Source organism: Aplidium turbinatum, chromosome 2, assembly GCF_918807975.1.
Source record: "Aplidium turbinatum chromosome 2, kaAplTurb1.1, whole genome shotgun sequence".
In the NCBI taxonomy this organism is placed as follows: domain Eukaryota; kingdom Metazoa; phylum Chordata; class Ascidiacea; order Aplousobranchia; family Polyclinidae; genus Aplidium; species Aplidium turbinatum.
In genome coordinates this window covers 39,912,866-39,924,008 of record NC_137473.1, presented here as the reverse complement: position 1 = coordinate 39,924,008, position 11,143 = coordinate 39,912,866, and the positions used below count along the sequence as shown (strand labels likewise).

Genomic DNA, 11,143 nt, shown 5'->3' with positions numbered 1-11,143 from the left:
TTAATTTAAGGAGAAAATTTTTGCAAGAACTCCGATCAGCGACTTCAACTTTGTTCTATTTTTTCTCTTGATCTTTTCAGGAGACGAAATAGGTTGCACCTTTGACATGAACACTTCGAACAAAGCCGATTTGCTTTGAGCCACGGACGTCGGACAATATAGGTGCAGAGTGAACAGGTGCATAATTGCCTCTGAAGTAATATTCACAATAAGTAGTAAGAATAGCCACTGCGTTAAATCAAATTTTTTAAAGCTAAAAAACATCTTTAACGATATCTTTGTAAAGTTACAGGAAAAACTTAGTTACACAGAATAACTCTTCAGCACATATTTTTCATTGTTTAACATAGAATCAAATGACATACCGGTAGTGAATAGGTTATAGCCTACCAGAAAGAACTTTTAGTGCCTTGGATTGTTGGGTTTGACTTGTATCTATTGTATAACATATGGATGAACAGGATGCTGTATTCAACTTGGATGGAGCAAAGCATGATGTGTGGTTGGTAAAGGTTCCAAAATATCTTGCAAACAAATGGTTAAATGCCCCAGAAAACTGTCCTGTTGGAAAGTTAAAAATAACCAAGTAAGTTTGGTAGGTCAGATACCTAAAATGTCCATGGTACATTGTACATTTCCTGGTAAGCTTAAAAGATAGGCTGAGGCTATCACATAGCCGTACGAGACCAAACCATTTTGGGGGGGCAGAACGTAAATTTGCCCAAATGTGCACGCTTTTATAGAAATTGCCCAAATATAATGTATGCGGTGCATGATAACAGTGAAAAACTGACATAACAAGATCACCAGCAGTGGTGTAGCCAGGAATTTTGAAAGGGGGGGTTTGATGACGTGTTTCGCTTATGGTGACACTCATCAGCGGGGGGTCTGGGGGCCTCCCCCAGAAAATTTTGAAAAATACTTTGACATTGGTGCATTCTGAGAATATTTTCAACAAAAATGTGGGTATGAATATTCCTGTAAAATGGTGCTGTCCGGTGGCATAGCAAAAGGATAAGATCATGTTTTCTTCGGCATTTTTCGGAAATAAAGCTACAAGTCTCTATGTTTTCTTGTTGCTAATTCCTGGCTGAGATATTTGAATGTTTGGTAATGGCAAAACTCGCTCTTTGCATATTTCATTTAAAATTAGGCAAACTTTGTTTTAGAGGCATAGACTGAAAGCATCATTCTCAGTATCGTGACGTCACACACGTGCCAAAGAGGGGGTGCAACCCCCAACCCCCCCCCTTGGCTACGCCACTAGCTACCTAGAATTTCTTACCAAAAGAGTCAAGATAGAAGAACTGAATTCCTCTTTGAAGATACCTTGCTTGTGCATGTGCATTGCTCGATGCTTCTGCACTTTGGCATGGCAGATAGGAGTAACAAATATTGTTTTACACACCACAAATAAAAAACAACCCCACTTAAATATTCAGTTGTGATGTCATAAAAGACTCAGAAAAATAAACATTGCAGGAAACCGGCTCAGTGTGACCATGCAGATTCAGAAAAAAGTACATAACAATAGAGAAATTATAATTAAATGTAATAAAACACAGACGTACTACTTCTGTTCAAATAAACTTTGTTCTGAAATCAATTGAAGTAGTTTTGATGATACGAATTTTAGTACAAAAAATAAAAAGGTCTGGCAGCACTACTAAAAATATAGTTAGGCTCTATGGTTAGGCTAGGTGATTTGATGACAAAAATTAACTAATATATTCTAAGGTTGCATACAGACGATGACGTAGGATTCAAAGAACCCAATTAGTCTAACAGTTTGTATTTACATTGATTCAATGTCTGAATATTGAATAATATTCAATCGTCGGATTTGCAGAAGGCGTCGTTGTATTTTCAAAAAAATGCCGAATAGTAGCAGACCCTTTTATAAAAGTAACCAAACAAAGCTAAGCTACACCTTAACATTACTTTTAACAGGTAAGCTATAACATTTTCTTGTTAAATGTTGTGGTGTTGCTTAGCTAATAGCTATGTCTGTTTATGGTTGAAAAAGTACTGTAACCCCTCGACCCGAATTGTTTTATAAAAGTGTTCACCAGATTTATATAAATTTATATTTTGTAGTCACCCAAATCAAGATGATGCATTTATGGATATTATGAAAAAAATTAAAGACTTTGTAAATTTTGATGCGAGGCAACTGTATCATGCCAATTGGGCAGTTTTATAAATAGACTATGATCAGATAATTTCATATTTTTTTGTTGCCCAAATCTAAACGATACAGTTATGTAAATGGGAAAAATTAAAGCAGTGACTATTTGACCGGCGCCGGCCTTTTAATCTGAAACACTATTTAACCGGCTCTTAATCTGTTTGACCGGCGCCGGTCTTTCAATCTGAAACACTATTTAACCAGCTCTGGTCTTTTAATCTGAAACACTATTTAACCGACTCCAGTCTTTCAATCTGAAACACTATATGACCGATATCATATTATAACCTACATTACTGTGGTTGTTCACGAAAAAGCCACTGCCTTAAATTAATGAATTTGTTCATTTTGGGGAAACTGCCTCACGCTAATTTGGGCAGTTGCATAAACAGACCAATCAGTTTCATCAAATAATTTCATGTTTTGAGCTGCCCAAATCAACACGATGCATTTGTGAAAATTTATAAAATTAGCTATATATATAGCAAATTTTGCGTTTTGATTTGGGCAGTTTCACAAAAGTATTAGAGACATATTTTGGTGGCTGCCCAAATTGGCATGATGCTGTTGGTTAAATGCATTTCGTAATACAGTTTGATCACCATGCAATACAATACATCAATATTGTGTGGCCAAATGAAGATTTTGCGGCACATTTCTTGTGCAAATAAGAGGCTGTACTTAGCTTGATAGGTAAAAGATATTAATTTATAGTTTTTCTTAATTCATGCAATTTTGTAGCTTTTCATATAGCAATTTTTGCCCTAATAATTGCAAGATTTTGCCCGAATTTGCGACGTTTTGAAACAACAGGGGGGGCGGCTGCCCCCCTGGCTCGTACGGCTATGGGCTATCATCATCATCATTTTTAGCCTGTGAGAGCCCACTGCAGAGCGTAAGCCTCCCCTTTTTATGCCAATTTACATGATTGTGTGCTAGTTGGTACCAATTGGTTGTATCTTGTATTGCATTGTTTGTCAATGTCGTCCCTCCATCTCACTTTTGGTTTTCCTTTCTTTCTTTTGGTTTCTCGTGGTGTCTATGTTGTTAATTTTTTAGTTCATCTATTGTCCTGATATCTTGCTATATGACCTGCCCAGGACCATTTTAGTTTCTTGATTGTGCTTAATATATCTCGTAATTTCGTTTGATTTCTGATCCATTCGGCAGTCTTTTTATCTGCTGAGGCTATAGTTACTCTATAATGCACTCCAGCATGTCTTTTTGTGAAACATAAAATCATGTAGACGTCATAAATGTGGCTCTAATAAACTGTAAAAATAACAAAACATAAACCTTAAAAATCAACATTGATTGATACTATATATTCTGTTTTTAGAAATCAGTATTGTTGTATTGTACAGCTGCTAAACTTACTCATTGATAGTAAAAATTTATTTTTTCAAAAAATTTGGCCTACACTGCTTACGGATTAGGAGGCCAATTATATATTATCTTTTATACACAAAAACTAAAGCATTGATATATATAATGTACAAGATGTGGTAATGAGTATTACGACTACTTTTTTCTGATGACATTGTTATTTGATAAGAATAGACTTGCGTGAATCAATATAAGTCTTTTAATTTTTTTTGTACTGTGTTTGAAAATTTGGAAGTTTTCTTTTTTTTCCCTAAGTATGTAAAGATGCACTGTAAAGAGCCTTATGTCTGTTTTCATTACTTTCTCTTAAATACAGTGTAACTTCCTATATTTTTGCATACCGCAGAATTTTAGTTTAGGTTTTGTCAGACAAAACTGATATGATGTTTTATTCTTGATGATTTTATGAAAAATGATTTTATTAAATTGCACTGCACAGTAAACAATCACAGTGTCTTGTTACTTTTACGGCACCTGTAACTTATTAACTTTTGTCAATCAAGTTTTTTCATGGTATGCATGTTTGAAGGGTCTGCTACTATTCGGTGAGTCCGATTCTGTGAATTCCTAACCTCTAACCCCTAACCCTAAAACGCTACGGTACACGATAATTTAAAAAAAAATTGAACAAATCACCGAATAGAGATTGGACTCACCGAATCAGACTCACCGAATTGGACTCACTGAAACGAGCCATTCCGATGTTTGAACATTGCTTTTTTCAGCTATATATATATCTGGTTACCTGCCTACTTTCATGTTTTTGCCAACTGTCATGCTTATTTTATGGTCAGTGACGACATTATACTGATATGTTTTTACATTAGTTTGAAGAGTATTTTGGCTTGATTTGAAAAGTTTTATGATACTCTTTCTCATGCACAGAAATGTTGGACGTACAGAAGTGACTTACTCAATGGACAAAAGTCTGGAGTCTGTTGGTGGCCCATCTACCAAGAATTTGCCTACAGACCATAAGTTTATTTTACAAGGAGCTGATAAGCAAAGCTTAGCTGTGTTTTCTACCTCTTCAACTGCTAAAGGTATGCTGAACTTTTTTAAATTTTGCTGGCAACCACAATGGCTAATTTTATGTGAGTTTGTAAAATTGCTTTGACGAGCAGGTTTTCAACACGTGAAGGGCTGAAGGTGCACAGTTTGTGATTAATATTTGTTGATGTTTCATACTCTGTGGAAGTTTGGTTTTGCCCGCTAGACATTTAATTTTTTGACATTATATACTTGTTTTCTGTTTATAAGTTGTGTTGTGACAATATTCACTTAATTTTTAGCTGGGGAAAAGCGAGCGATGGAAGGTCGAGTTGTGCAAAAAGTCGATTGTCGACCAGTTGTCTCACAGAACTACATGCAGTTGAAGCGTAAACAGATGATCGAAGCAGCAAAGCCAAAAAGAGTAACAAAACAATTGGACTCTGCCGTCAAAACTACCTACAAACCAATCAGTCTTCACAAAGAAGATGTATGTACTGACATGGCTGTCATGAGCTGTTATATATAATTAGGAAAAATATTTTCTATGATTTTTTTAATTTTTCTTGTACTAGTTATAATTTACGCCAAGACGGAGAAGATTTTAAAATTCAAGGTATTAATTATTTTATTTTAAGTTTAAGTATTGATCTTTTTTGTTTGTCGTATCCGTATTAATTATTTTATTTTAACCTGGTGGTTGAAGATTTAGATTAAGTGGACGGGAAGGCAAGAAAGCCAATCTTCATGTCCACTTTCAGGCATGCCTTTAAGTGTCCTGCCAAAGACACAGCTGCATGCACATGAGTGGTGTCGAACCGGCGCCCTTTCGATTGCCGTTGCAGCGCTCTCACCACTCGGCTGTCCTACGGCTGTCTCGCTGTTCAGCCGAGTATTGATCTGATAAGTCATAACACAAAACAGATAATGATATTTAACAAATTAATATCTACAAAAGAAATTGTCCATTCTAATCAGTAATCACGTATTTTAATCATATTGTAATGACGGAGTAACGGTCCAGGAGTTAAGTCTGCAAATTTCACACCGCGTATGTGCAGTCCAGAAGTTACTGCCAGGCCAGGAGCAACCAAACGAAGGTTGCCAGATTTGATGGTTTCAGCAGCTTCAACAAAAATAAGATGAAAGTTAAAACAAAATTTGTGACAAAAATCATTGCTGTGTGAAATAAAAAAAAAATGTTTGAAACAAGGAACCGCTTAGAATGTTTGAATATTTAAATCTTGTCAACGGCAGTCTTCAATACGGTAAACACTAGAACCTGACCGCAGATTCAACAAGGATGAAAGTAAAGCATGAATTATAAGAAAAAAATGTGGGATTGAAAACCGGAAATTCTTGTCGAATGTCGATTCTATGGTCAGGTTCTAGTATTTACCCTTCAATACAGACCTCAATAATACATCGCGCTAGCTTTGAATTTGATCAAATATGCTTATCATCATGTGCAAAGACAAGATATAGTCAAGCAGGCAAATGCGGGGAGGTTTTTTAAAAACTTTATTCTGGATCATTTAATAAGCGGAAAATTCGTCTTGTTTTTGTTCAGTAATGTTCGTCTAGTACTGCTGCTCTATGTTCATGCAAAAAATCGCAAACCTAAAGTCTTTTTAAAAAAATATCTTTACAACTCTATAAACTTCTCCGCTTGGCCAAAGACGCATCAGCCATGATTTTGCAGTTTACTCTGAAGCTTAGTTATAAAATATGCAAAAAGTTTCACCTTCATAATATTCTACCCATTTGCAAGTTTTCTCTTTTTGAACCAATTTCGAAATAGCATGTCCACTTGCAAAGGCAGTCACTTTGGACTGCTACAGCGTAGTAGCGGATGCGAAAGTTTTGGAACTAAGTTAAATTAACTTGTTTCTCTCGAACTAATGCATAATTTTTTAGTTCAAATTAGTCAATGTTTAAAACTGTCACTCTAACTTTTTGAGAGATTAGAAATATCATGATTTTTCAAACAAAAAGAAGAAACATTTGGCAACCCTGGTCACTTCTGTACCGCTACACGACCGGAAGTAACATCGAAAACAATGAGGCCAACTCGATGTGATGCGAATAATTGAATTTAACTTTCCATGACGAAAAATATATTTTAATGTTTTATACCGTATTATAAAGGTGTAACGTTCATCAACGATATCAACAAAGCAAACCTCTGAGGTTTGATTAAAACGAGCAAAGTTTACAGTTACATAAAAGTTTTAGGGGTTAAGTATCGCAATTGTTCCGTAATATCACTGATGTTTTCTATCTTGAAGTTGTACATTATTATCACGAGCGTGACAGTGCAATTATCTTTATTTTAGCGTGAGTATGAACTGCAGAAGAAGAGCGAAGGTAAAAAGACACGGCTGGAGAGGGATCATCTTGAGACCGTTTTATTTTCAGCTTTTGAGAAGCATCAATATTACAACATCAAAGACTTGAAAGAAATTACCCAACAACCATTGGTAAGTTTACTCATCACTCACTGTTGGTTGGATTTACAGCAATAGTGCTGTCTGATTTATTAAGTTCCACATTAAAGTTAAGTTTGGAAGCAGGTTGTGGTTTCAAAGGGTGACACAAGTATTTAAACCTGTTTTCACCAAAAGCGTTTACTCTGAAGAAAATTTCATCCTCTTAAGCAATGCATGGAAAATAACACGTGGTATTTATCATTCAATGTCATTAAATCACTGTTACCCCAAATGCTGTTATTACTTTTATGTGTTACTAGACCTACTTGAAGGAAGTCCTTGGCCAACTAGGAATGTACAACAAGCATCCTGGCCATAGGCACATGTGGGAGCTGAAGCCGGAGTACCGTCATCACAAAACCAAAGCGAAAAGCAGCGATAGTGCAGAATGAACTCACTGTAGAGTGAACTACAGTACCGTATTAGAAAAGTCGTTTCCACCTTTTAAATGTGGTTTCCTTGGGACTGGTTGGCTAGAAGGTTTGACACAAGCAAGGTGAAAGGAATGCGGCGACTTCGTTACCTTGTCAACCCTTCAGAAACCTTTCCCATCGCCCTGTTCTATTTGATTGATTGAACTTGGTGCGTTTATCATGGAGCAGTGTGCTGCTTTGACAGAACTATATGAGTCATGACTTTCATATGAACAAACACCCGACATCATAAAGCATTGGACTTGTTCGGTTACTGACTTGTGCAGTGGTCTTGTTAAACGGCCTTGTAAAAGTGGTTGTGGTTTATTACCGTAAGTTAACTTATTGTTCGGCTACCACGCCAACCGTATGATGACAGTTAGTTCATAGTCAGACTGAAGATTGCGCGATTTTTCAAGATTTAGTTTAGACAAATACCGCTGTAGTGCTTTAGTTATCATAGTAGTTGCGTTGTAGTATATTCCACTCTTGTGTTAATTTTTGATGAGGAACAACATATAAAACACTCGAGACAAAAGGAAGAAGCAGCGGTCTTTTTAAACAGCTGCCATGTTCGCTGATCTTGATCAGATTTTATCCCTGGTAAATGTTCTGCCTTTTTCCTGTTTGATTTAAAAAAACAAAGTGTAGGTTGTAGAATCTTGTTCAAATTGCTGCCACGTACAGTCGTACACACACTATTTGTGTCTTTTTGCTAACCCAGTCCACTGCATGTAATGGATCATCTTGTTTAATTGAGAATGTTTGTGACCGCAATCGAATCTTTTTAGTTTTTGTCGTGCCAAGACTGTGAATATGAATTTGAATAGGCATAGATTGCTTCATAAATCGAAGCAAACACTGCATTCGTGTCATGTACTTCATCACCGCCAGGTATATGGTGTCATTGGATGGTGATTATCGACTTTCTTACCCAGAAAACATTTCTTGCATTGATTCCATGTCGTTTCATAAATCAATTTGATACTGACGTCCATGGCCATATGTAGGTCCATGTCTGGTTGCACTTGAGCATAACAATACTTTAAAATTACGAAAAATACCCATCAGAAGAAACGGGTGCATTTAAACAAAACAGTCCGGAGGGTTGTACAAGATGTTCAGACTAGAGTACCATTAAAGGTTTTTTTTTATCATAGAATTTACTTTCGTGCAGAAGTGTTAGCATTGTGGACCTGTTTGGCCAAGACTAACGTATTTAGATGCTGCGTCATGAACCTCACCAAAATTTCACTATTGTTACGTTCTATCTATACAAATTAACGTCTCTTGTTCTCGTATTGCGAGGGTTGGACACGAATTTGTGTTTGAACCAACCTAAACACCTTATTCATCAATTTCAGGTTTTAAGATTTTTAATACGTTTGTGTTTCAAATATGGATTTTGTTGTGAAAGTGGAAAGTCTCCTCCAAAGCAAACTGAAGTTAGAGCGTGATAAAGGAGTTGTCCATTTGAAAGATCTTTTGATAAAAGATACTAATGGTGAAGTTGCAAAGACTTTGCTTACCAATTTCCAAAAAGAAATTTCCTCATCTACTGACAATACTAATTGGGAAACACTTCATGGGTGTCTGCTTGGTGCAAAATGCATTTTCAGATCCTGCGTTGGAAAACCGGATGGTGCAGAAAATCTTTCAGATTCGAAAAGCATTAATTTCTTTCATCAGTCTGCTATCAGCCTTTTGCAACATTCCGAAGTACGTGTCCGGACAGAGGCTGGAGAGGTTCTTCGTGTTTTGTGTGAATTAAAAGGAAGTGAAATCTACGAGAAGAGTTCTGCTCAAGTATTGCAGCTCCTCGGGGGAGATCTACAACGTCGCATTGATTCAGACATTTCTGGTCAGGAAGAGGAAGAATCCACTTCTCTTCCTTCTTCATCAGGAGCGGATGCAGCTAACATCTTCCACGAGTCCGCAGGGTGGAGATATCTGGAGACGACAATGAAGTGCCTCCGGTGCATGATCGAAGGATGTGGAAAAAGTTTTAATCCTTACATCACTCAAGAGTTGCTAGATTTGCTTTTTTCTGCGCTGGCCCATACGAACCGCTTTGTTAGGGAAACCGGCTTCAACGTATGCGCAGCGCTTGTCAAATGTGGCACCAGCGCTGAGAATGACTCCATCCTGAAGTATGGCGATCAACTTTCACGACATTTCGCTGAAGGTCTTGCAGATAATTGGTCGCAGGTCAGGCTCGCTTCCTCTGTTGCTACTCGCTGTTTCTTGTCTTCCGTTCAACACCCTGAGAAGCGCTCGCGGTTCTTTCCAGATTTAATTCCGCGATTGTGCTTAAACCGCTACTACATCGCTGAAGGCGTTCGTATCTATTCGCAGGAGACGTGGAACCAAGTTTCGAACGGAAAGGGAAAACAAATGGTAGAAAAATACATCTCGTATGTTACTCAGTATTACATCAAGTCCACTCAAGCTGACAACCACGCAGTGAGAGAAGCGGCTTGCGCATGTATCTCCGAGCTGGCGACGAAGATAGACCCAGCCAGTGTACGGGGGTATGTTTCCTCGCTTCTTGAAGCTTTGCTTGAGTGTTTCCAAGATGACAGTTGGCCGGTTCGTGATGCCGCTTGCGTGGCTTGTGGGAATTTCTTACTTAGCTACGGGCCGGAGGCGGAGGGAAAAAGAGAAATGCTTTATAAGTTGTTTCTTGGCAATTTAAAAGATCCAATTCCATCCGTGAGAGAAGGAGCCGGCGTAGCCCTCGCTAAGTACGTGAAAGCTTACGGAGACGTTGTCTTACCTGTTGTGCTCAAGGAACTAGAAGAAGGCCTTCAAGGTATAAAGGAACAACCCGAGAATTCAGATAGGTTCACTGGGCTTGATAAACGTCCCGCTCAATTCGGGATAGTCAAAAGTCTCCATGAAGAAGACCGGTCGCACACTGACCAGCAGATGTACTCCTGTGGCTCTCTCGCTCCTAAAATGGGCCGTGGCAAGAAAGGAGGCTGCACTGACTTTCGATTTCGGAAACCATCGGAGCCTTGGGAGAGAGCAGATGGCTGCGTTTACTTGATAACCGAACTGGCGGTTTATTACCCTCAGGAAGTCACGAAGCTTCTTCCATTTATTACAAAAGCTCTTTCCCAAAAGCATTTCCCTCAGCATGTGGTGTTTTTGGAAACTGTCTGTAAGCAGCTACCAAAAATTGCCACTAAAATAGGAAAGCGCGCTTTCAAAATGCACTTGGAAACATTCTTCGACGCCATATTTGAAGCACTGTCTGTTTGTGACGTCCAACTCACAATAGCTGCCGCCGAAGATTGTCTCATCGAGATTGGAAAATTTGTGGGACCTTCTATTCTGCGTGGTCGTGTGGAGAACTATAACTCTCACTACCTCGAGCGATACGATCGTATTGTGCAGGACGTTGCAAGTGATCATCATGCGCCGTTCCCGACTGCGCATATTCATGGTTTGAAGTTTGTCAAAACGTAAGGAATAAAAATATTGACAGCTTTTGTAGTTACACGATGGCCAAGAGAAAAAAAAAACATTCTTCCTTTCAACAGTCGCTGTGATCGTGCTTTATATTATCCGTTTTAATAACAACGTTCTTCCTTTAATTTCTCGTCAACTTTTCGGTGCTCGTTCATGCCAAATCATTGAATTATGCAATGAGACTAAAGCGCCGATGATTAGAC

At 38.0% G+C, this 11,143-nt stretch overlaps 2 protein-coding genes across 2 annotated transcripts; both read left to right on the top strand.

Annotated features, from left to right (window-relative positions):
- Positions 1 to 297: 297 nt before the first annotated feature.
- On the top strand, positions 298 to 8,830 carry LOC145764842 (general transcription factor IIF subunit 2-like). The gene is made up of 5 exons (XM_082576526.1): positions 298 to 586; positions 4,460 to 4,617; positions 4,867 to 5,054; positions 6,901 to 7,044; positions 7,314 to 8,830. The coding sequence occupies exons 1-5, from the start codon at positions 450 to 452 to the stop codon at positions 7,443 to 7,445; spliced, it is 759 nt and encodes a 252-aa protein (XP_082432652.1). The 5' UTR covers positions 298 to 449; the 3' UTR covers positions 7,446 to 8,830.
- Positions 8,831 to 8,864: 34 nt separating this feature from the next.
- On the top strand, positions 8,865 to 11,028 carry LOC145764286 (uncharacterized). Its single transcript, XM_082575908.1, has one exon. The coding sequence runs from the start codon at positions 8,865 to 8,867 to the stop codon at positions 10,935 to 10,937; it is 2,073 nt and encodes a 690-aa protein (XP_082432034.1). The 3' UTR covers positions 10,938 to 11,028.
- The last annotated feature ends 115 nt before the right edge of the window (positions 11,029 to 11,143 follow it).

Excerpts from the sequence above, each read along its gene's own strand:
- LOC145764842 (XM_082576526.1), top strand. The coding sequence starts at position 450 with ATGGATGAACAGGATGCTGTATTCAACTTGGATGGAGCAAAGCATGAT. Across the intron at positions 4,618-4,866 it reads TACCTCTTCAACTGCTAAAG|CTGGGGAAAAGCGAGCGATG; the intron begins GTATGCTGAACT and ends CTTAATTTTTAG. Across the intron at positions 5,055-6,900 it reads TCAGTCTTCACAAAGAAGAT|CGTGAGTATGAACTGCAGAA; the intron begins GTATGTACTGAC and ends TCTTTATTTTAG.
- LOC145764286 (XM_082575908.1), top strand. The coding sequence starts at position 8,865 with ATGGATTTTGTTGTGAAAGTGGAAAGTCTCCTCCAAAGCAAACTGAAG.